The sequence below is a fragment of the Leptosomus discolor genome, chromosome 15 (genome assembly GCF_034619465.1).
Source record: "Leptosomus discolor isolate bLepDis1 chromosome 15, bLepDis1.hap2, whole genome shotgun sequence".
Classification (NCBI taxonomy): Eukaryota; Metazoa; Chordata; class Aves; order Leptosomiformes; family Leptosomidae; genus Leptosomus; species Leptosomus discolor.
In genome coordinates, this window is record NC_141405.1 from 11,066,727 (window position 1) to 11,092,017 (window position 25,291).

The 25,291-nt window shown below is 58.5% G+C and overlaps 1 protein-coding gene across 1 annotated transcript; it reads right to left on the minus strand.

Annotated features, from left to right (window-relative positions):
* Window positions 1-128: 128 nt before the first annotated feature.
* ARHGAP44 (Rho GTPase activating protein 44) lies at window positions 129-22,515 on the minus strand. The gene is made up of 22 exons (XM_086473528.1): window positions 22,494-22,515; window positions 18,958-19,084; window positions 18,476-18,515; window positions 15,427-15,531; window positions 15,260-15,336; window positions 14,343-14,454; window positions 13,381-13,457; window positions 12,465-12,582; window positions 10,943-11,011; window positions 10,778-10,859; window positions 9,837-9,964; window positions 9,581-9,692; window positions 8,403-8,484; window positions 7,373-7,453; window positions 7,182-7,295; window positions 6,959-7,050; window positions 6,470-6,650; window positions 5,898-5,915; window positions 5,374-5,595; window positions 3,205-3,302; window positions 2,755-3,093; window positions 129-280 (listed from the first exon to the last, which is right to left on the minus strand). The coding sequence occupies exons 1-22, from the start codon at window positions 22,513-22,515 to the stop codon at window positions 129-131; spliced, it is 2,448 nt and encodes an 815-aa protein (XP_086329654.1).
* Window positions 22,516-25,291: the final 2,776 nt, after the last annotated feature.

The window sequence follows — 25,291 nt, forward strand, 5'->3', positions numbered from 1 at the left end:
AAAGAACAGCGACTGCCCCCAAACTGGGCGCTTTGCCACCCAAAACTGGCGTGCCGGTGGCCCTCGGTGCCGGTGGCCCATGCTGGCCCCTGGGTGCCACAAGGATGAGCTTGGGGACAGGGACACTGTCATAGGGCTGTGCTCTCCGATTCCTCCTCCTCCTCCTCCTGCCGGGTGGCCAGGCCTGTCCCCAAGAGTCTCTGCGGTGCCTCCGGCGGGTCCCGGCACAGGGTGGCATCTGGGGGGACGTGGAGGGAGGGGACCTCAAAACGGAGCAGACCTGCGGGAGGGCAGAGCGATGGGGGACGGTGCCGTGGCAGTGGCTCGGTGGCATGACACCTCGCTTGGGCTGGCACCGTGTTAGTGCCATCACCAGGGATGCCACCACCAGTCCCTGTCCCATGCCACCCCACCCTAGCCAGAGCCTCTGACACCAGCCCCGATGTCGCCCACCCTGTTCTGCTCTTCTCCCACCGAGCACAGGTGACACCGCTGTCCCCTCTCCCACGGGACCCACAGGGTGAGGCAGCACTGGTGAATTGACAGAGGGTGACCTGCAGCCCGAGGCAGGTGGTGTCACCTCTGTCCCTTGCTGAGAGCGGAGTAACCCACCCCCCAGGCAGGACAAGCTCTTCTGCCTGTGCCCACCAGGCTCTGCTGCCCGCTGAGGGAACCCAGCCCCTGCGGGCACATGGCGAGGGCTGCACCCATGCCGGGGTGCAGTGCCAGGGCCACAGCAATGCCAGGGTGCAATGCTGGGGCTGCGCCGGTGCTGGGGTGCAACGCCAGGGTGTAATGCCAGGGTGCAATGCCACGGCTGCACGGGTGCCAGAGTGCAATGCTGGTGTGCAACGCGGGTGTGCAATGCCAGGTTGTGATGCTGGGGCTGCACCGGTGCCAGGGTGCGATGCCAGCACCGCAGTGATGCCAGCACCGCCCCAACGGCAGGTTGCCCGCCTGGGCAATGACAGGGTGCAATGCGAGGGCACAATGCTGGGGCTGCGCTGGTGCCAGGGTGCAACACCAGGGAGCAATGCCGGGGCCACAGCAATGGTGAGGTGCGATGCTGGGGCTGCGCTGGTGCCAGGGTACGATGCTGGTGTGCAATGCCAGGGTGCAATGCTGGGGCTGCACTGGTGCCAGGGTACGATGCTGGTGTGCAATGCCAGCGCTGCACCAATGCCAGGGTGCAATGCCAGGGTGCAATGCCGGGCCCACAGCAATGCTGGGGTGCGATGCCAGGGCTGCACTGGTGCCAGGGTGCAATGCCAGGGCTGCACCGATGCCAGAGTGCAATGCCAGCATACAATGCGAGGGCACAATGCCAGGGCTGCGCTGATGCCAGGGTGCAATGCCAGGGTGCAGTCCTGGCATGCAATGCCAGGGCTGTGCCAATGCCAGGGTGCAATGCCACGGCCACAGCAATACTGGGGTGCGATGCCAGGACTGCACTGATGCCAGGATGCAATGACAGGGTTCACTGCGAGGGCACAACGCCGGGGCTGCGCTGGTGCCAGGGTGCAACACCAGGGTGCAATGCTGGGGCTGCAGCAATGCTGGCATGCGATGGCAGGGCGCGATGCCAGGGCTGCACCGGTGCCAGGGTGCGATGGCAGGGTGTGATGCCAGCGCCGCAGCGATGCCAGTGCCGCCCCAACGGCAGGTTGCCCGCCTGGGGAACAGCTCGCCCTGGCTCGGCAGGGTGCCCGGGGGCTCGCTGCTGCCCGCGCTGTCCCACCCCTCTTGCAGCAGGAGCAGAGGCAGCAGCAGAGCCAGCCGTGCCCCGTGCTCCCCTGGCTTCCGTGTCCCCCGCTGTCCCCGATGCCACCTGGCACGTCCGACACATCACCCTGACCGTCCCCTCGACCAGCGCAGCCGTGCTGCAGGGTCACGGTGGGGACACCAACAAAACACGGGGACAGGGAGGGCAGGACAGCAGGAAGAGTGGTGCCAGCTCATGGGGCTTCTCGGCGACAATGCCACCTTTGCGGGGACATCGCCACCTTTCTGAGGATGCTGCCACCATCCCCGTGACAGATCGTTCCAGGGACTTTGTCACCTTCCTGGGGTCATCACCACCTTCCTGGGCACAGTGCTACCTTGCTACAGACATTGTCGCCTTACAGGGACAATGCCACCTTCCTGGGGACATCAACACCTTCCAAAGGATGCTGCCACCTTCCCAGCGACAGAACTTTCCAGTGACATTGCCACCTTCCTGGGGACACCAACACCTTCCTGAGGATGGTGCCACCTTCCGGGTGAGAGCTCCACCTTTCCAGGGACATTGTCACATTCCCAGGGACATCACCACCTTCCTGGGAACAGTTCCACTCTGCCAGTCATTGTCACCTTCCTGGGGACATCACCACTTTCCCAGGGACAGTTCTGCCTTCCCAGGAACACCGTCAGCTTCGCGAGGGACATTGCCACCCTCCTGAGCGCACCGCCACCTTCCCAGAGATGCTGCCACCTCCCTGGGGACAGTGCCACCTTTCCAGAAACAATGTCACCTTGTTGGGGACACTGCCACCTTCCCAGCGATAGTTCCACCTTTCCAGGGACACTGTCACCTGCCCGGGGCCGCTGTCACCACCCTCCTGGTTCCCCTTCGCCAGTCGCTGTCACCTCCCTGTGGGCGCTGCCGCCTTCCCGGGGCCACCGCCCCCTCCCCAGACCCCCCCCAGCCAAACCCTGGCGCACCAGCCGCCGTGTCCCCCCCGTGTGTGTCGTGTTGTGTCCCCCCCCCGTTACCTGTGCACAGCCCGTCCCCGGGGCCGGCGGCGTCCAGGCGGGGCAGCTCCGGGGGGGGCCCGGGGGCGGCCGGGGGGGGCTGGGGCGGGGGGGGCAGCGTGGGCCGCGGCCGCGCTTTGGGGGGGGGCCGGGCCTTGGCGGCGGCGGGGGGCGGCAGGAGCGGCGGCGGCGGCGGCGGCGGGGGAGGCCCGGCGGGAGGGCAGGGCCCCGGGGGGGCGGTGGGGCCGTACGGGGAGGGGGTGCTGGGGGGGGTGGGGGAGAGGCTGGCGGGGGAGGGCTGCCCCCCCCCCGGCTCCCCCGCGGCCGCCCGCGGCGGGGTGGGCGCCAGCTTCTTGGCCACTGTGAGACAGAGAGGGGGGGTCAGGGGGGGCGCGGCAGCGGGGGGAGACCCCGGCCCGCCCCGGCCACACCCCCGCCCCGGCCACACACCCCCCCCCGGCCCGCTCCTACCTTTGCGCGGGGCGTGCGGGCTCTGCTCGGCGGGCGCGGGGGGGGGCGGCTGGTGCGCGCTGCAGGGGCCGGGGGGGGCGTCCTTGGGCCGCGGGGTGCTGGGGCGGGGGGGACACGGGCAGCGGGGAGGGGGGGGCCAAGGAGGAGGGAGGGAGAAGAGGGGTGGAAAGGGAAAATAGTCACGGAACGCCACAATTAGGAATTCAAAGAATTAAGCGAACAGGATAAAATCACGTGGAATGGAATCGGTAAGATTAACGAAAAATTGAAAGTAAACAAACCCCAAAATAATAAAACAGAAGAAAATAAAAAGTTTAAAAGTTAAAGTAAAAACAAAAGTAAAAGGTAAAATAAAATTAAAAAATTAAAAATTAAAATTAAACAAAACAAATATAAAATAAAATTTTTAAAAGTTTAAAATCAAAGTAAAACGAAAAAAGAAAACTAAATGAAAGTTAAAATAAGAAAATTAAAAATTAAAATAAAACCAAGTAAAGTTAAAAACCAAAAATATAAAAAAATACATTAAAATTAAAATAACAAAGAATGAAAACAAAATTAAAATTAACATTTAAAATTAAAAATTAAAATTAAAGAAATTTAAAATTAAAATTAAACAAAAATAAAATTAAAAGTTTAAAATTTAAAATAAAATAAAAAATAAAAATATAATTAAAAATAAATTACAATTAAAAGAAAATAATTAAATTAAAATAAAAACAAAATTAAAAAATAAACATGAAAACAAAAATTCAACACAGTAAAAATAATAAAACCTAAAACTTTAAAAATTAAATTCCGAATAACAAAACAAAAAGAGCCTTTGACGCTCTGTCACGACGCCCGGCCCGGCAGGACGCAGCCGCGGAGCAGCAATGCCCCCCCCGCCCCCCCGCACGCGAGGCCCGATGCGCACCCCGCGCCGGCCGGGGGTCCCGGGGGTCCCCCCCAGCCCGGGGGGTTCCCCCCCCCCGTTACCTCACCGGTAACCAGCTGCCCCGGGGGGGGGCGGCGGCGGGGAGGGCGGGGAGCGGCGGAGGGAGCCCGGCTGGACGGCGGGGCGAAGGGCGGGCAGCGAGGATGAGGAGGAGGAGGAGGAGGTGGGGGGAGGAAGGCTGCGGCTGCAGCCCGGCCAGAGGGGCCGGGGCCAGAAGTAGGGGCCGGGGCGCCCGCTCGTCCCCGGGGCGGGGGGGCTGGAGCCGCCCTTCGGCCAGGTCCCCCCTGCTGCGGAATGTCCAGCGACACCAGAAAAAAAGGCAAAACCACACCAAAAAAAACGGAGGAAAAAATAATAAAAGAGCAGAAGCGTTGGCGGGGGCGGGCAGGGGAGAGCGGCGGTGGAGCCCCCCGGTGCCCAAGCCCCCCCGCCCCCTTCTCACCCCACCACGCCAGGACTGGGTCCCACAGCACGACCCACCCGGGGCTGCCACCCCCACCCATGGGTGCACCGCGGAGCGCAGCGTGGCTTGCAGGCGGCTGCAAAGCTCTGATTCCCTTTTTGGGGCAAGAAAATGGCATTTAGGTGCTTTCTCCCATCTGGCCCGTGCAAACCCAAGTCAGACACAGACCCTGGGCAGAGGAAGGGCTTGGGGGAGGTTGGGCTTTTCCTTCCCCCTTCCCGGCACCTCCAGCCCCGTGACACCCGCTGCGACCCAGGCAAAGGACCCACAGGAAAATCCCCGGCGGCAGCGCGGCTCCCGCAGGATGGGGACACGGTGCGGTTTGCAGGGTGCTGAGCATCCTCTCCCCCCGCTGCTCCGGGGATGCTGCTCCTCTCCCGGGGATGCTGAGCATCCCTCCTCCTGCTTATCCTCTCCTCCTGCTGTCCCTGGGATCCTGCTCCTCTCCTGGGGATGCTGAGCATCCTCTCTTCCCACTGTATCCTCTCCTCCTGCTATCCCAGGGATGCTGCTACTCTCCCGGGGATGCTTGAGCATCCTCTCCTCCCGCTGCATCCTCTCCTCCCACTGTATCCTCTCCTCCTGCTATCCCAGGGATGCTGGTCCTCTCCTCCCGCTGCATCCTCTCCTCCCGCTATCCCAGGGATGCTGCTCCTCTCCCGGGGATGCTGAGCATCCTCTCCCACTGCCTCTGGCACGGCCATGGGGTTGTTTTACTGCTGGATTCACACATGGGGAGGGTGCCCAGGTTGGGGACCGGTGGCCTTACCTTGTCCGCTCGGCTCCTGGGGGGAAGCCGAAGCTGGTGGGAGGCGGGGAAGAGGTTGCTGAAATATCCGGCGATTGCTCGGGAATGGGTGAGTGGGGGGTGGTGGGGAGCTCGGCGGGCGGCACGGGGGGCTGAGCGGCTGGCGGGGTGGAGGCCGCCTTGCGCACCACCGAGGTGCCTCGACGTGCCACCCACGAGGTGTCCATCACTCTGACGCCCATGCTGGGGGGACACAGAGACAGGCTCTCAGCACCTGCCCGGAAGGAGGGGACCACCAGCACCGCATCACAGCTCCTTCGGGGTGCCTGGTCCCTAAAAACACCTTTTTCACTGGGGAGCTGCTGGGAAGGAGCCTCCGTGGCAATAGGGCAGGGGTGGCCATGTGGGACACGGTTGTGTCACCCAACGGCCACCTCCCCCTTCTCCAGGTACCAGCACCCTCCCAGCATCCTCCCAATGACCACCCAGCACCTTCCCAGCATCCTCCCAGTAGCTTCCCAGCACCGCTGCAGAGGATACAGTACCTTTGGATTTTCCTAAGGCTGCATGGGCAGAAACACACAATAATTAGTGTGTAAAAAAAACCCCAAACAACCCTAAAACTCGACAGTGTACAGGGTGAGAGCCCGCTGCTTGGAAAAGGGGCTGTGAGGTCGAGGGGCTTCGAGAGAGGGAACACGAGGGGCACGGCAGGGACCAGGCTACACTAGTGATGGGGACGTTTTCCGGAGACGGGGAGAGCCCTGGGGGTGTTTTCTGGAGCGGACCTGACTGGCTTGTGGTCCCTGTGAGGTGACATGGGGCGGGCATGCACAGGCTGGGAGTGGGGAGCTTTCCCCTGAAGCAGAGCCCATAGACCTTGGGGACACCAGGGCACCCCGCCCTGGCACAGCACGGCCCCGGTGCCATGCCACAGGCCACCCTGCTCCCCTCTCCAGCGGTCTGGGGACAGGCGTCAAGCCTCGGGCTCACCTGAGCGTCCCCAGGAGCCCAGCATGGAGAGCTGGGGTTCATCCCACCCCAGCACCATCCAACCTCCACCAGTTCAGTGCCACCACCTCCCTATCCCCAAACCCGGGCACTGCCAAGACCCTACCCATCCTTCTTGTAAAACTCCAGCATCATGTTGTCCGTGGCCACGCTGAGAGGCCGCCGCGCCTGGTCGTGCTGCCGGCGGTCGGCGTGGTCCATGTCCGGGGAGGGCATGGAGCTGTAGTTGGCGTTGTGGTTGACGTGCATGGGGCTGCCGTAGTTGCCCGTCACGTTGAACTCGATGTCTAGGGCGGGGGGGGAAAGATTGGGGGGGGGGGGCGACATCGGGATGTGTGTCCTCAGTGAGGGGGCCGGGGGGGATGAAGGGTATCGGCACTGCACAAATGCTCAGGGGGTCCTGGAGTGGCTGGGTTGGGGTCACTGCTGTGATGAGTCTTGTCAGATCTCTGCCCGAGAGCCCACCCCCACCCCAAGCCAAGGCAAGCGGAGGGGCAAAAATAAATATGGGAGCTCCGCACCCGCTTCCCAGGTGAGGGCTGGGAGGTCCCACGAAGCCCATCCCGCCCTGCCGTGGCTGTGGGGCACAGCCTACCTCCAGGGAAGAACCAGTCGGCGTGCTGGATGAGTGGCTCGATGATGCCCACGATCTGCAGCGAGACGGTCGTCATCATCTCCGTCATGTTCCTGCAAGGCAGCGGTTCAGCAACCCCACAGCAGGCCGGCCTTATTCCTGGTGGGATTTTGGCCGGGATCCCCCCCTCCCCCTCTTCCCCAGCATCCCTCTGGCATGCTCGCTTTCCACACGGATACCTTACCCGTCTGCCTGCGGCCAGAGGAGGTTGGGCCCCAGCACGATGGCCACGTTGCTCGGTGTCATTTTATTCGTGTCCTGGTACTCGGTCAGCTTGGCCAGGAATTTAATCAGGTACCTGGCAAGCAGAGCCAAGCTGTGTCAGGATTGCACCCTCTCTGTCCCCTCCCCGCGTCCCGCTGGCCCCAGGCTCACCTGATGTTGTTGTAGTTGGCTTTGGGCAGCTTCTCACAGGCGCTCCAGAGAGCCTGCAGCCGCTTCTCCTGCTCCGGGAGGCTGCGGGGAGGTGGGTGAGAGGGTCATCCCCTATCCCCATCCCACCCTGGGGCTTGCAACCCCACCAGCCCTGCCCTTGGGGACCCTGTGAGACCCTCGGGCTGCTGCCAACATTATAGAAGTAAATTAACCCCCAAAACCCAGCCAAAACGAGAAGGAAACCCGTCTCAGCTGCAGGCTGGATGCTGGTCCTCTCCCCGCCTCTGTGCAGCCCCCCTGAGGTTTGTGTTTTGGGGATGTGTTTGCTTTGGAAGGGGAAATTACTGCCAACAGGCCCCCCCCAAAAAAACCAGCCCACTCCCCCATGTGCCAGCCTCAGGGATAGCCCCCTCTGGCAAGCCACCACCGTGTCCCTGCCATGCTCCAATGCTCCAGGGCAGGCAGGGGACATGGTCAGACCTATATTCAGTCACCACCAAGGTGGTTCCCACTCCAAAAGGAGATGGTCCGTCTCCCACCTCCCTCTGCCCAACATCCCCCTACCCCAAACATCTCCCGTGGTGGGGCAGGCACAATGGTGCCACCTCAGATGGCCCAATCCTGCTGGGTTTGGGGGTTCCATGTTGCAGAGCACCCCAGCAACGCAGGTGGGAGCTCCCTTGGCCAGCTGTTCCCCCCAGGGTTTGCACGCCAGTCCAGAAATGGCATCAGCGCCCGGCACCCAAGGGCTTGCCCAAAGACGCTGGGAGAACTCAGCCACCTTGGTCAGGGTGCCCTGGACCATGCTGGGGACATCAGTGTTGGGGGACATCAAGGCTACCCATGCTGCTGGGACCCAAAATGCTCAAGGAGCATCACAGGAACCCTCCTGGCTCTCAGACCCTGGAGGAAACATCCCAAATGCTGTAAGCCATGTCAGAAATAACTCATGGCTCCCAAACCATCCATGGGGACCCCAAGATGCCACCACCCATGTCACAGACAAATGGGGGGGGTGCCCCAGACTCACTTGGAAGCCTGGATCCACTCCTCATACAGCTCGAACGTCATGAGGGGCTCTGGCAGCTCTCGCAGGTAGGACTTGAGGGCTCCTGCAGCACACAAGGGACACGGGGCTCGGCACTGTGCGTGGCACCGGCCAACAGGTACCATGGGGTTTCCCTCCTCGGCACTTTGACTCGCATCCCTCCCGACTTTCCCACCCACCACATCCCAAAACGCCCACTAGCCTCCCCGGCTTGGTGGAGCCCACAGCATCCCCTGACCCCCAGCAAACACCTTGCCACCTCCACCTAGTCCCTCCTATGACCTCCTCGATTCCCTCGACCATTTTTGCCTCCACCAGGCGTTCACCCAGCTCTCCCATCACTCGTTTTTGCCTAGGACGTTCACAGCTCCTTGCGCTGGGAAACGGTTCCCATTGCAGTCAGTAGGAAACCAGGGTCCAATCCTGCACCCACTGGAAAGCCCAGCCCAGGAGGGGAGCAGCCGATTGGCATTTAAACCCAATTAACACTTAACAGCAGCCCCGTGGGTTCGGATCTGTGCTTGGAGAGGGTCTTCACCCCAGTGAAGACTGGGCTCTCTCTAGTACATCCATGTCTCTCTTGTTGTACGCAGGATTAGAAGGATCACCTCCCTTGACCTGCAGGCATCACTCCTCCCAGTGCAGCCCAGGACATCATTCACCTTCAGTGTGCCACAAGGGCACGTTGCTGGCTCGTGGTCAGCTCGGTGGCCACCAGGACCCCCAGGGCCATCTCTGCCCAGCTGCTTTCAGCTGGGTGGCCCCAGCATGTCCTGGTGCCTGGGGCTGTTCCTCCCCAGGGGAACGACTGGGCACTTCCCCTGGCTGAACTGCCCCAGCTCTCTCAGCCCGTTTCTCCAGCCTGTCCAGGTCCCTCTGGGTGGCAGCACGACCCTGGTGCATCAGCCCCTCCTCCCAGTTCGGTGACATCTGCCAACTCGCTGAGAGTACACCCTGCCCCATCCTCCAGGTCATTAATTAATGAAGATGTTAAACAAGATCAGACCCAGTATTGACCCATGGGCTACACCGCTAGTTACTGGCCTTCAACCAGACTACATGCCAGCGAGGATCACACTCTGGGTGCCCACGGTTGGTGCTTGGGGGCTGGATGGGCCACCCCGCCCACCACCAACCCCCCGCCCCGAGGCAGCCTCTACCTGCGATGGCATGCGGGTCAGCCGAGTACTCCTGCACGTCCACCACGCAGCAGTCCAGGGCGGCCTTGAGCTTCTTCAGCTTGGAGGCCGAGGGAGCCACTCGGAAGAGACCCTTCACAGAGGACACAGGAGGGCGTCGGGCAAGCTTTGGGGCCGGGGATGTCCCCAAAGCCCCCCGGTTCCTCGTCCCCGCCTTGGAGGCACCCATGTCCCCTTCCATCACGCCCAACCGAGAGCGGTCGGACATGGGACCCACCTCCTCCTGCATGCCGCACTCCAGCAGCATCGTCACGCACGCCTCCACGGGGAAGGCGATCTCCCGCCCACTGACGGCCAGGTGCTCCTCCAAGGGCTTCCCGAAGGAGGGCTTCTCCATCCACGCCTCTGTGACGGGCAGAGGGGGTGAGAGGAGGGGGAGGACACGGCGGGGACGGTGCCAGATCCGGCATCCCCTCCCTGAAAAGCCCTTGGATCACAGCGTTTCGGCAGCAAAATATTCCATTTGGGTGTTGCTAAAACAACAGGACCCCGCACCTCTGTCCTGGGCGGCTCGGGAAGTGCTTTTTAGAGATGAAATCCAAACAAAATGTTTTCCAATCATCACACGGGACATTTCAAAGGGGCTGGATAACGTTTTCCAGGGGGAGCAATCACGGGCAAACCTTTGCAATATATTCCCCCTTCTTCCATCACAGTTTGAGGCAGGAATATTTTGTGGGATCGAGAGAAAAAAATAAAATACAAATCACTCCCTGCCTCGCACCAGGCAGCACCCTGAGCCCTGCCCCGGGGAATGCGCTGCTTTCGGGGCCATGGCACGGGGCTCTCCCCGACCTCAGTCTCCGAGCCCAGCAAAGCGAAGCCCCAAGGCCCCCCCTTGGCGCTGGGTTCCCACCTCCGCTGCTGTGCTTGACAGGGGATATTCGGGCAGGTTTCCTCCCCCCTCTCCATGAAACTGGCTGCATCCTGCCCCCCACCACTAAGTGGGATGGGGATGCCCTCCCCAGCGCCGGGGCAGGCGGAATGCAGACGGGGCGAGCCAAGGGAGGATGCTCAGCCGCACACCCAGCACCATGCCATGCCGCAGGGTCACGCCGGAGCTGGCCCATCACCGTGGCAAAGCCCCGCACGGCTCCGGCGGGACACAGAGCCCTCGGTGTCGCATGCAGGAGTGGGACAGACCCCGTGGGCACTTACCCTGCTGGGCTTTGATTTGAGGCAGGACATTCTGCAAAAGTGCTAAGGATTTCCGATGGTACTCTGCCTGCACCTCGATCAGCTGGGGGGAGAGACGGCACCGGCTGTCACCAGTACAGCCGGGCACGGGGACGGAGCAGTCCCGTGGGGACGGGTGGCACTTACGGTTTGAAAATAGTTTGCATAGTCTACTTCTTTGGCCACAAAATTGTACATGTCCGCTGAGAGCTGGTCCTGCGGAGAGCAGGGAATTAGTTGCTGTCCCAGTCGTGCTGCCCTGATGCCACCACGATGGCCCTTTCAGAGGCCAGCGGGAGGGACCAGCTTGGTCACAGCAGGAGGCAAAGTGCAACGTGACACGTTGCAGCACCCGCTCGAGGTGTGCTCAGGATGTTGAACACACAGTAGCACCGTGGGGTTTGCTTTCTGCTGCCATGCAAACAGCACCACCCTCACCCCCTCTTCCTTCCAGAGCCCACGAGTAGCCGGCACCTTGCACCAAGCTCTCTGGAACCCAAAGTTACTCGGAAAAAACCCATCAGCCAAAGGCTGCGCATCCCGGTGGGCTGACTGGCACAAACCCAGGCTAAATTAAACCCCAGGTTTGCTCATCCCAGCACCTCGCTGCATTCCAAGTGGCTCATTAACCACCGGGCTAATTGCTGTGCAGCGAAGCAGCGCGCACGGCTCAGCTGCTGCGGGTGACATCCCAACTGCCTGGTGTGGACCAGACTGATGGGGCATCAGGAGCTTCTTGCTCCGAATTGCAACGAGCCCCTTGGCACCAGGACACGCATCTCTGTGTCCTCATGCTCACAAAACAGACTTTGCTGCTTCCCGAATTGCTCCTTTCTGAGAATCCCCTTGGATAACTCAACTGGAGGAAAACCAGCAGGGTTTTAAAACACTGCGAGCACGTCCCGGTTGCAACATTGGTGAATATACTGGGGGGCAGCTCCTGGCCCAGCTGGTTTGCTGGGAATTGCTGGGTGCTGTAAGACAGCATGAGGTTTTTAGGATTTTAAAGGCTACACGGGTTCTGGTTGTGCCCCCTGGAGAAAAAAGCCAGGATCTGAGACATGCACCCACCTCCATCTCCTGCCCAAAACCCAGAGCACCAGGTTTGCCTGGCCCTTTGCATTTTCTGCTCCGGGGGGATTTAAAGCCACACAAAATTGCCTGTGGGTTTCATCACCGAATCCTGCAGCCCGTGACGAAGGCGCTGGCAGCAGCGTCCCCCCTCGCTTGGACACTTTTCCCACCCAACGTGACCAGCTGGGTGGGTTGTGCTCCTGCGGGCAGGGGGTGGCGTGGCCGGGTGGCACGTGTGGGCTCAGCATGCACCGGCACCTCCCACAGATCTCTGTGCCAGGGCTGGGCGCACCCGGTGCTGAGCTCACCGGATCCTGCTGGGACGGGTCCCCTGGGAACGGGATGCTCTCTGGCTCCCGTGGGATGTGGAGGATGGGAACAGAAGAACCGGGGACGTCCTGCTTGGCATCACCCACTGCCACCAGGCTGCATTTGGGCACAGGGAACAGCCAGAGGAGGGTTTATCATGGGCAACGGGTTAAGAAGAGGGTGAAGAATGGGGTAAGAGGAGAGGCTGCAGGTTTTCCATGGTGCCCATGATGCTAAGGTCCCCCCACCCAGCAATGGGGCAATCCCCCCATGACCCCCCGGGTACCCTGCAAATCTCCACTCTGTTGGCTGCCTCCTCCATCTCCTCCCTGAGAGCGTCGGCTTTGGCACCCAAGGGCTGCAGGTTGCTAGCCAAACCCGAGGACTTCGTGGACTGCTGCCACCTGCAGAGAGAGAGCAGAGCTGCCATGGGGAGGGACGGGGACCCATGCAGAGCACTGGCTGGATCCCAGCAGACTTGGAGAGCAGCCCAGGGACCCCCTTCAGTCAAGCCCACCATGGTCCCCTAGGCTGAGCACCGACAAGATGGTCCCAAACCAGGCTGGGATGTCCACACCCAACCCTAACGATCCCCAGTCCCCACAACCGGTTGTGCACATTGGGCTCTAATTAAGCAATTATTTTCAGCAGGAGAACGAGCTTTCATCCAGGTGGGAGAAAAGAAGGCAGTAATGGGAGACCATGGACATGATGTTGGAGACTACGGGCACCTCCCAAACCTCTCCCCAGGGTATGCTGAGATGTGCAGAGCTTGGCCAACAGAATGACCCCAGGCAAAACCCAAAGGGCAGCCCACCAGATCCCACCAGTGTCTGGGACACAGAACGATCCCAGGGGTCATCCCTGATCCACCCCAGCACTACTCTACAACAGCAGGAGCACCCGGCTCTTTGCCATCACTTAAGAACTCACAAAGACAGGGAAAAGGGGGAAAATCTAAATATTTGTGCCAGAAAAAAATACTCTTTTCTGCAGAGGGCAGGCAAGGGGAAGGGCTTGAAGGATTCTGCAGAAATCTTGGCTCATTGAAGAGCTTGACTTCATGGCACACGGTGACACAGCCAAGACTTTCTGTCCCAAGGGAGCTGCAGTACCCCGGCTCCGGGATATGCCCTCCCTGGCACTACCCATCGCTTGGGAATTTTTTTTTTTTATAAAGCAGCTTTGAAGCCACTTGCTACCGTGTCCTGGAGGAGTCCATGTCCAGCACGAGCTTCGCCAAGTGCTTCCTCTGCTTTTGGATATTTGGGATTTCCACCTGCAGCAACACACGGGAATGGGAGGAGATAAACATCCCCGGAGTGGTGTCCGGGGCAGGTCATATTTCACTGCGATGCTGAGAGTTTGAGCTGGTGCAAGCTGGGCAGATAAGGATGCAAGTCTTTATTTTAACATTATTGGTGAGATGGCAAAGCTTGTCCCTCCTCCCTGTCCTCATCCAGGCTGTGCCACCCCCCACCAGCCCCGACCACAGAACCCACACCCCTCAGAGGAGCATCCTTGGGGGAGCAAAGCGTCCTGCACTGGGGAGCTGGACGAAGGGAGGAAAAGAGCTGCTGGGGACGGCAATGCAAAGCCTCCCACACACGGGCACCGTTTGCCAAGGGATTTGGCAAAATAAAGCTGTGGTGCGGCCCTGCTCGCCCACCCCAGTAACACCAGCAGTGCCATAAAGCTCTTGCTCTTTCTGACGGGGAAGATAAAATCAGAACCAAGCCTGGGACATTTTGCAAGATGTAAAAAGGGCGGGGGGGGGGGAAGCATTGGGTAAAACTGAAAAACAAAGTTGGCAGCAGGGGGTAAAGGAGGAAAAAAACCCCCTCCAACCCCAAACAAAAACGGTATGTGTTTGAAGCTTGGAAAAATGGGTCAGAAATCAGTGTTAACGCCTCTGCCTTCAGGAGAGGCAGAGAAGAGCAAGAGCAGGAGCACTGCCCCAGCAGCCAGCCCAGCTGAACATGCAAATACTGCTGCCCATTAGAGCAATTAGCAAACCTCTCCAAGGGGGAAGGTCTCTTGCAGGGGCCAGGAACCAAATGCACCCCTGAACCACTGAAGCCCTGCTTTCCCCCAGGCTCGTTTCGGATGTGAGTCCCCGTCATGGCGACACCCTGACGCAGTGACGCCCCCGCCCGCTGCTCACCTCGGCCAGCACGAAGAGGGGCTCGATGACGTCCCTCTCCACCTGCAGCTCGAAGTGGATGAGCTCCTGAGCCAGCTTGTCCTCCGCCTCCCCGCACAGCCGCAGCATCTTCCTGCAAGGGCACCGGCAGGGTTGGGCACTGCGGGGGAGTGATGGGCACCCATCCTGTGCCCACCGGGGTGGGCGATGGGCACCCAAAGCCCCTGCGGGTCTCAGCAGCAGCACGGCAGCCCGTCCTTGGCAGAGGGCTGGAGGGAGGGCGGCAGTGGGCACCCCGGGTGTTAGGAAAATCTCATTCCCTAATTAGTGCACCAATTATAGTCTGAAATTGTATGGACTTCCTTGAGATATCGAGATATCTATCTATCTAGTTCACATGTGCACTGCACAACTAAAGGACCTCAGATCATCGCAAGGAGCAGAAGAACAGAGGAAACCTCCAGATTTTCAGTACTTAAAGTGGGCCTATAAGGAAGATGGGGGCAATGTTTTTAGCAAGGCCTGTTGCAATAGGACAAGGGGTTTTAAACTAAAAGACGGCAGATTCCCACTAGATAGAAGGAAGAAATTTTTTACAATGAGGGTGGTGAGACACTGGCACAGGCTGCCCAGAGAGGTGGTAGAAGCCCCATCCCTGGGAACATTCAAGGTGAGGTTGGACAGGGCTCTGAGCAACCTGATCGAGCTAAAGATGTCCCTGCTCACTGCAGGGGGACTAGATGGCCTTTAAAGGTCCCTTCCAGCCCAAACCATCCTATGATTCTATGCTTCTATGACTACTGAGATCACACAAGCATCCCAGCCTCCAACACCGCTGTGAAACCCACCCCTCCCTCCTGTTACCCAGTGTCACAGCTAAGGAACCACAGCAATTCCCAGCAGCAGCAGAGCACCAGGGGGACCCAGGCCACCCTTACCCCAGCAGGGAGTCGTCACCCAGCACAGCCGACCCCTCCATCAAGCACTGCGCCAGCGTCGTCAGCGGCAGCTTCTTCTGCAAAGACAGGGCTGCGTTTCCCACCCCGCCGGCCCCACCGCAGCCGGCAGTGCGCCCAGCGCCCTCAGAGCCCTGCCAAAGCCTCACCGAGCGCTTGTCGGCATCCACGCCTTGCTGGCCCTGCAGACATGCCGTCAGCTTCTTGTGGGTGCTGTGGGAGACCTGCTTCACCAGCTCCAGGCGCTTCTCCACCTGCGGATGCAGTGGTGCCCGTCACCGGGGTATCCCGCCTGCTCCCGCACCCGCCACACAGGGACGTGAGGGACTTCTTGCTTTTCAATCAAAGCAATCTGAATTGCTGCTGCATCGGATGCAAGAGCCCCAGAGCCCAACCTCTTCCCAGGACAGGGATGCTTCAGGTAGGAGAAGGCTTCGCCAGGTTGATGCTGCCCCATCGTAACCTCCTGAGCAAGGCTGAGGGCTGGATCCAGAGCTGCCTCCCTGGTGTCCCCGGGGGAGGGCAGAAGGGGTCTGTCCCCAACTAAGCCCTGCCACAAACCAAACCTGCCCGTACTCTAACCTGGGGCTGAAAACTGCCTTATTTGCCTCTATATTGATTAAATTACTTAGTTCATCCCGAAACTCAGCGAGATGATTCCTTAAAGGTACATAATCAAGATGCACTCAAAACCAAAGCTGAGAGATGCGGGGAAAACACGGAAATCTCAAAATTTTGGGAAAAAAATCTGGAAAAAAGTACTACTCCCTAAAGCTCAAAATCTTGGGGGAAAAAAAAAGTACTCCCTGCCCAGTAGAAGCGCTGAGCCTGCAGTGAGCCTGGCACTTGAGCTAAGCTGCCCTCTACCACTACAATAATATATTTATTATTAATAATATACACTATATATAATTATGTAAAAATATTTTATACATATATATTTAAAGAAACCCGATAGATCTCCATGGTGTCTGGCTGAGGTAGAGCAGCCTCTGCTGTCCCTGCAACAACATATACATGTTCCTTTTAACATATACACAGACACGTGTATATAAATATAAATTATATATATTTTATAATTTTTTATATCTATATACACATACATGTCTGTGTATATGTTGCAAGGAAGGGGTATGACGTTCAGAAGGGCACGTATGTGGGCGCACACCCCCACCCAAGATGAGCCCAACCAAGGCAATCAGATACAACGCCAGAACGGGTCTGGGTTCCCTACCATCCCTGGGGACAGACCCCTGCCAACATGACTGACTCTTCAGGAGACACCCACCACCCTCCCACTGGGTCAGCTCCAAAATGTGTACAAATCCCCCCTACAATGCTGCCGAAGCCAGGCGTGCCCTCATCGGTGCCGGCACAGGTGCTCCCTAGTGCCGGGATGTCACCGGCCGGCTGTAAGAGCAGGGTCTGGCTCTCAGTGCCCAGGGGCCGTGGAGACCTCAGAGCTTGCAAAGAGAAATACCAAAAACTAAAATCGAAAGAAGAAAGGTTCGTTATTGGTGTTCCCTCTGGCTGTCGCTGGCGGGGAGCGCTCAGTTCCCCTCCGCTCCGTCCTACCGGGGCTGCCCATCCCTGGGGTCACCTGGCCCAACCCTGCCACCGGCACTGGCACTGTAGAAAGGAAAAAAACCCACCAAAAACCCAAACCCCAAAGGCTGGAGACGGGTTTGCAGGGGTTCATACAGCGAGGATGGTGCTGCCAAAGACCAAACCAACCCACCGACACCATAGGAGCCCGCGCGGCCGCTTCCACCAGCAATTTCTCACCAGTGCAATCAGAGTCCAACCTTAGTCCCCTCCTGCACGGGTCAGGCTGGTCTCAGCCGTGATGGAAACGGCTGCTAAATCGCCAGTAAAGCAGCACGAGGCCACGGGAGGGATTAACCAGCTGGGACGTTGGCAAACAGAGCTTCATTTCACCTCTTCCAGCGTGGTTTCGCCTTACCCCGTTAGTGACAGCTCACTCAAACCCTGCTCACAGTTTTGGCTAACACATGGCTCTGGCTACAGCCTGGTGTGTGCAGGGAGCGGTGTCACTAGGTCCAAGTGATGGCAACAGGTAGGCATGACATAGTGGCCAGAAAGAGCTAAAGGTCACCCTGCAGCCACTGTCACCAGCAGGTCGCTGCCTCCTGCCACCAGCATCCTTGCACACCGGTTCTCCGGCTGTTTCTGTAGAATCCGCCACCCCACAGCAATGGCACAGACCAAATTTATTTGATGCTGGCACAGGCTGCCCAGAGAGGCTGTGGCTGCCCCCTCCCTGGCAGTGTTCAAGGCCAGGCTGGATGGGGCTCTGAGCAACCTGGTCTAGTGGGAGGTGTCCCTGCCCATGGCAGAGGGTTGGAACTGGATAGTCTTTAAATTCTCTTCCAGCCCAAACCATTCTACGGTTATATGAAAATCCCAGGCTGGAAGGTGTAAATACATCAGCTTACCCCCAAAACAGGTTTTTGAAGTGGCTCCAACAGCAGCTGGAGTGGCTGATGCCAGGGGATGCCCATACCGTGAGGGAGGAGGAGGGGTGAGCACCCTCTCTGACAGCTGGGCAGCTGTTTTGCCCATTGGTGCCCAAGTTACAAGTGATGATTTAGAGAATTTGTGAGGTAGAAACCCCATGAATTCAGTGGTGGGTTTATGAGCCATCTCCCTCCCTGGGGCGTGCAGGAACCGCTGCTCCTGGAGCAAAAAGCACCAAGACGAGATGTCCCCGAGACACTGTGACCCGAGTGTCACAGCTGATGCTCCAAGGCACCACGTCAGGTTTTTGGCTCGGGCTGTTTTGCTGAAGTTACCCAACCTGTCAGCTCTGGGGGAAACCCAACCCATCAGCTCTGGCAACTGTCCCCTGCCGTCACATGGCCTGTCCCCAGGGCAGGTTTTGCAGCAGAGAGGGGAGACACAAGGGCCCACAATCCAGCCAGCTGTATCAGGTTGCCTGTCCTGGCAGAGCCAAGCCTGGATCCAATTCCAGCTGACCTGAAAACCAGGCTGGGAAAGGGCTCGGGGGGTGCGCGGGAGGGAGATGATGGCACTTCCCATGCAGCAACCCTCTCCTCCTCCTCCCAGCCCATCTCATCACCACAGGACACCGCAGCAGTGACCAGCACGGAGCTGCTCCTGCATCCAGCACCCACAGGCACCCTGGACACAGGTGGGACCAGCTGCAGAGAACCTCACCTGCAGGAGATCTTCGCTCAAAACCTCTGTCTTCTCAGCCCTGCAAGACAAGAAAGAACATAAAGCACTGGCGAAGGGCCTGGCACACGCGGCAGTGCCGGGGCTGCATGCCGTGGTACTGGGCACGGCTCAACGTGCTTTTCCATCGGGATGCAGCCAGTGATTTAAGGCTCTCTGGTCCCACCAGCCATTGCCTCATCTCCTAAAGAAGCAAAGGATGGAGCATCTTCACGGCTCGCTGTGAGCGTGCCACGTCCCACACCAACTTAGGGTCCTCCCCTGATCTCCCCCTTATTTTTCCATTACCCCCAGCAAAACAAGGATGCTCAATTCCCAGGAGGATGCGGGCAGTGCTGCACAGGGAGGCGGCGTGTCTATGCACGCTAGCAGCTCCCCGGGCTGTGCCGGGCTCTGGCACACCCTCAGCACCGCAGATTTCAAGGACACAATCCGTCCGCGCGACTGAGCCTCTTCGGTCTGACGCAGCCGACTGAATCTGTGGCAGCAGCTGCTGCCTGGGGCTTCGCTGAACCCCCCCCTGCTGCTCCTCAGAGCCGGATTTGCCGCTCCAGAGCTCGTGTCCTCCACTGTCTTTGCTAGTGAGGAGCACTGGAGATGCAGAAGGAGACAGAAACCCACTGCAAGACCCTCCTCGGCCACGCACGGACCCGCCGCAACCCTGCCTGCGAGGCTGCTGCCAACGCTCCTCACTGGACCTGCTCAGGCTTACTCAAACCATCACACGGGATCATTTATTAATTTTCTTAGGGTTTTTTTTTTTTTTTTTGACAACTTCAGTGCATCATCTGTTGTTGAAAACTGACCTCCACCAAGATGGGCAGAGTTGTGATTTAGCCAATTAGTCCCTAAAGGTTTGCTAACAAACAACAAAAACTCTGTGCTCCTTCCTAAAAAAATACCTTTATTGCCTGAGCCCTGGTTGCTTTTTGCTATCCAAGCTGGTTTCTCAGCTTTGGAAGACTGACTGAAGTATTGAAAAAGCGGAAATAAGGAATAAGCACCGGCAGAGCAAGGTTCAAAGAGCAAGCCCAGCACAGCAGCGGCACTAGCAAGGGCAGGGCTTGGTCTATGGGCTCACCCGCAAATACACCACATCCAAAGACTTTTAAAAAGTGTAAATTAACTGCATTAAATCTGGCTTTGTATGAAAGTTGGCCCAGTGTCTGATTTAAGTTGGTTTTAAAAACAAAACAAAACAAAAAGTCCACTATTTATTTTCATTTTTTTTAAAAAAAGGGATTTAAATGAATGCATTATGATTATCTTCTATAGGAAACACAAGCAATGCACTGGCCAGGAGCAAGGGCTGCTCAGGTTCTTCTCTCGTGCAAATCACCTTCGCTATCATTGATGGACAGGGTTGGAATGGCCGCAGAACTGGCACAAACGGGGAAGAAAGCAGCAAATATCCACCAGCACAGACACAACAGCCGTCCCTGGCTCAGGACATATTCAGCATCCCGAAGGAGAAGGAGGTGGCAGGGATGCAGGCGAGCATCGCGCACCCACCTGCAGGCCCTGGCACACATCGCACCCCAGAAACCATTCCCAAGCTTTAAAAAAAAGGCCGGGGGAGAAAGAAGTCCCTCCTGTCCTTGCACCATTGGGGAAATGCTCTCCAAAAAGTGACATTTTTAGAGTGTTTTCCTCTTCCAGCTGGGCTGATGGATGGGTTTTGCACACCCCACAGTCCCACGCCAGTAGGTCTCTCCCAGCAGCTACAAACCAACACGTGCTACACTCTGACGTGCATTTGGGAAGCAGAAAAGGAGGTTTCAAAGACAATAGCAAGGATCTGGCCTTGTTCTGCTTTTAAGCATATCCTCAGAGTGAGAAACCTCCGTGGCTTTAACGGAGAGCATCCCCCAGCCACAGCCCCAGAACATCCCGGTGTGCTTAAGCAGGATGGAGAGCCTCCCAGTGATTAATTTGGCTTTGAAAAGGAGTGGGAAAAAAAGGCTGCAGCGTTTTATGGAGAGGAATAAGCAAAGGGGCTGGTGGAGCCACTCGACACAGTCACTGAGGGACGCATCAGAGTGATGGGCAACACTGCGGGAGCACCGTTTTCCCTGCCTGGTTTCGGCATGTGTGGGAGCTGGGATGCTTTCTCCTCCCCTCTGGCTTGCGATGGGGATGAGGGTCTGTGCGTGGCCTCTAGGACATGCTGCAGCCACCAGCAGTGGCACAGGCATCTGACAGGGCTGTGGTGGACCGGCATCGCGCCCAGTGGTGGGAGCTGGGTACCACGTCCTGCCAGCGCTGAGCATCAGCACCTGGAGCCAGGCACCGCCCCGCTCCCACGCCTTGTCTTGCAGAATGGGGTAACACATGGCCCCAGAAGCCACCACGGGCTGTTTTTGCGAAGCCAAGGCAAGGACAAGTCTCCTGCCTCAGGGTCCCTGGACCCTATAGGTGATGCCACCAGCAGCCACGGCAAAGAGCTCCTGCAGGAGAGCCCGGCACCACGGGTGCACCGGGGCAGCGACCTGGCTGCAGCTCCATCAAACACGGTTTAGCAGCTGCAGGCAGGAGGGATCCTGCTCCTGTACATATGCACAGTCCTGCTGACAACACGGCTCTGCTGCTGTCCTGCCACCCCACTTAAAGCTCCTGTTAATTTTCCACAGTGCACTAAAAAACCCCAAATAATTCCCCTTGTCTCTGTCCTGGCTCCTGCCAGCAGCATCCAGAACCCGCAAATCACGTCCAGGAATGTGAGAACTGAGAGGCGCCTCCAAACCCACAGAAAGCCCAGCAAAAAACAAAAAATAATGAATAACATCATCCGCTGACATCGCATTGCATTACAGCTCAGTGCTGCTAATGCCACTGGGAAAAAGCTCATTACATCCGTTATGTTTCTAAAGTCTCAGCCTAAAGTTAATACAGTTTTTACAGGAGCTTATACAGTTTTATGATCCATCCTGTGAACCTGCAGCAGGCGATGCCCAGCGGCAAAACGCCGGCACGCGTGTCCTGCCAGGGAGCAGCCAGGGAGATGGGGACTCTCCTGCATACCCCAGGCTCCGTCCTGAGGTATTTTTTGGGTGCTGAGCCCTGGCCAGCACTCAGAGATGCTCAGGGACACCCTGGTGCCCCAGTGGCACCTCCCCAGTACCCAGGGATTTCCCCAGGGCACCCAGTGGGGATGGAGGAATATTATCCTGCTGCCTTTCCTGCAGATGGGATGGCAGTATCCCTCCGAGGATCCTGGCAAAGCATCTGCAGCCGGCTCAGCCCTGGGCATCTCTGCTCAGCCCTTCCCCTTCAACAAACCTTTCTGGTTTGTACTTTCTTCTCCCTCCCCATATCGTGCTCTGATCAGCATCCCACTCGAGGACAGGTGCAGGTCCCCGTGCCTCCCCCAGGCTCTCTCACCTTGGCTTCCCATCCCTGGGGAGAACCGCTTGCCAAAACCCCCTGGGGATTCAGGAGCCCCAGCTCCCGGTTTGCTCTCAAGTGCTTAGTTCAGACCACATGAGACTTCGGAGCCCAAACCACGCAGGTACCGAAACCACAACCCTACAGAAACCCGTTAACAGCGTCAAGAGGAACGAGTCCAGATGCGACTGACACTGGGAAACGTGTCTGGCTCCAGCAAAGATGCTCTCCTTGCTCCAGCCTGGCATCTTGCTCCCATCCAAGGAATCCCCCAGCTCCTCTTGACATCCCCCAGGCCCTCTAGGCACATCCCAGTCCCCCGAGTTCCTCCCCACAACACCTCCCAGTCCATCCCCAGCACCCCTCCAGTCCAATCGCAGTATCTCCCAGCTCCTCCCCAGCACACACCCCCCATCCATCCCCAGCACCCCTCAGCCCCTCCTGGCATCCCCCAGTCCATTGCCAGCAACCCCAGCCCCTCTTGGCACTCTCCAGTTCCTCCCCAGCACTCCCAATCCACCCCAGCATCCCCAGCCCCCCTCCCTGCCCCGTTGCTAACTCCACAAAAGCAGCCGGAGCCGAGTGGGGAGGAAGCTGCCTGAGGGGTTGCACCAACCCCCAAATTCAGCCTCTGCCATAGCGGCGATGGCCGCCCCAAGCCCAGGGGACCCCGGGACCTGCTCCCTGCCCGTGCTGCTCCAGCTGGTCATGGGCAGGTGCTGAGCTCCTGCCTGCACAAACTCGTCTCCCTCCCAAATCGCTGTCATGCCTGAAGGAATTCCTGGGGGTGCCAGGGCCCTGACGGCAGGGAGGCAGAGGGACACAGGGTCCCACGTCCTGGGACACCTCAGGGGGCTACATCAGCCCCTGCTTCCTCACGCCCTGGCAGGGTTCAGGGTCCATCCATGCTTAGTCCACAACCTCAGACCCACGAACGAAGCTCAAGGGTCTGATACCTGCAGCACAGCCCTGGGAAGGGGCAGTCCAGTGGCTGGAGCATCCCATGGCACAACCATCACAGCAGACAACTGGTGCCACCAGCAAAACATCTCTACGCACTAGTTTAAGCCAGTATCAGCTTTGGGCAATTCTTTTCACTCATTCATTTTTATGTGGGTATTTCCATCCCCATGTCTCGCAAGGTGGATGCAGTCAGGGCTCCTGTGCTGGGACATGACCCCGCCCTCCAGAGAACTGGAGACGGTGAGTTTTGCTCATGCAAGATGGCCTCACCAAACAACAGCACCCAAAAGAGGGGTGCAGGGACCCCCAAATTTACGTGGCTGTTCCCTAATCTCCCAAAACTTCATGCCTTATGAGTCACACACATCCTGCAGAAGCATCCCTTGGAGAGGCAGCCAGGATTACTGGCTTCCAACACATTCTTTTCTCTTTCCTTCAGGCAAATAAAAGCCTGCTCCTCCCCTTCCCCTCCAGATTTCCACCCCAGAGCTGTTTTTCCCAGCACAAATCCAGACAAACCTCAGCCCCAGTCAGCATCCAGACACTCCCGTCCCTGCAAACAGCTGAGAGAAAAGGGACAATTAATATGGAGAGTTAAAAGGAAACGAGCAGGGGATGGAGCTACCATTTGGTCGGGTGTTTGCTTCTGCAAAAACTAATTGCTGCCAGCAGAAATCAACACCAATCAAGCAAATTAAGTTGATTTGTAGCGCCTTGACCTGGGCAGCTGCAGGAAAGCCAGGGCTTCTCTGCAGCATCTCCTGATGCCAGACACCTCCACCTGGCTGGACCATCCATCTCCAGCACCTGCCCCGTCTCCCTGCCACCGTCCCCCTCTGATGGTCAAACCACCCAAGACAAGGAGCACCCAGCCTTGGGTTTGACCCTGAGCCACCAAAACTCAAAGCATGACAGGGATTTTGCAGCAGCATTCTCCCTGAATGGGAAAACCACCGTGCCTGGCTGGGGAGCAGCACCTCACCCGGTGTGGGGATGGGAGCGAGGATGCGTCTCTGGAGGCAGAGTGTGTCCACGATGCCCTGAGGACCCCCTTGCCCACAGCTCCTGCCCAACACACCCCTTTCACCCCCATCCCTGGCCAACTCCTTGCTGCAGTATGCCCACAAATATTCCATTGCTATTTAATTCCTGATGCCAGCCAGTTCCACTGATTTGTTTTTGCTCCAGCCTAAAAATAGTCTCGCAGCCAAGCACAAGCAGAGGGAGGCACGAAAACCCGGCCAAGGCTGTCCCGTGCCGGGAGCATTAACTCCCACGGACGGGTCTGCCCCGCCACCCCGTGTGGGCTTGAGGACAGTGCCCGGCTCCATCCCGGTCCTGCTGCCCCATCTGCCCCCGGTGCTGCTGCACGTGCCTGGGGGGCTGGTGCCCACGGGAAAATCCGAGATCCTCGAGCCCCCAGAGCTGGGAAGGTGACGTTCAACCACGCGACTCGGGTAAGGTGCTGAGCGTCTGCCGCGCACGCCGGAGGGAGAAGAAAGCCCCTCGGGTCTCATCCAGGCTGCCCCTGGAAACACTGGGCATCGCAGTCCAGGCTGGATGCTGGTCCAAGGACCACGCCGTCCCCAGCTTCTGCCGCCGTCTGAGCTCTCCTCGCCACCGCATCCCTGGGGACACACAGCCCGACAGCTCGTAACCAGGATCCAGCCGAGGCCAAATGGAGCTGCGGAGTTTTCCCGGTGCCTTTTTAGCAGGCGAGAAGCGAAACATCAAATATTTATATCTTCAAATTGCTGCTCAAATCCCCCAGGGAGACGACTCCGAGCTGCAACATCCAGTGAGACGCAGTGAGACGGCCCCGCCGGTGCCTCCTCCAGCACATCCCAGGCTCGTCCTGCCCCAGCAGGTGACCCGGAGTGACAGTCCCCATGTCCCAAACCCACGGCTAAGGCCAGCGATGCCCACCCAGCAGGCATGGTGCCAGGGCTCAGCCCCCGGCAGCTCACCCGCCTTCAACCAAGCCAGGCTGGAAAAGCAGGATGAAATGGGGCTGGGGGAAGGCTGGTCCAGGGTTCCTCCATCCTTCTGCCCACTGCTGGGAAAACCAAAGGAATCAAAGCAAGACGGGGGACAGATTTTAAAGGCAAAAAGCCTCTTTTCCTCATCTCCTGCCCCTTTCCTGGCTGCGAGCTCTCTGCGTCAGCATCCTTTCAGCACGGGATGCACGGGGCCCTTTGCTCCTCGCTCCCGGTGCATCCCAGGCAGAGGAACCCCCCCCGGGGGTCGCATCCTGACCACGCTTCGGTCCTGATTTGAAAATCGTGGAGAAGCCCCTGCAAAGCGCAGGGCCCTGAGGCTCCCGGCCGCGGGGATGAAACCTTCAGCCCACTGCATGAATATTTCAGTTTGACAGCGCTGCCGCCTTGCGAGGAGGATAAAAATATCCCCAGGGCTGCGGGGATGCTGCCGGCACCATCCGAAGGGCGCGGC

Coding starts and splice junctions, on each gene's coding strand:
- ARHGAP44 (XM_086473528.1), bottom strand. CDS start 22,515: ATGGCAGAGGCTGAATTTGGGG. Junction 9,965..10,777: donor TCAAATCAAAGCCCAGCAGG/GTAAGTGCCCAC, acceptor TGCCCGTCACAG/AGGCGTGGATGGAGAAGCCC. Junction 8,485..9,580: donor TGACCCGCATGCCATCGCAG/GTAGAGGCTGCC, acceptor TGTGTGCTGCAG/GAGCCCTCAAGTCCTACCTG.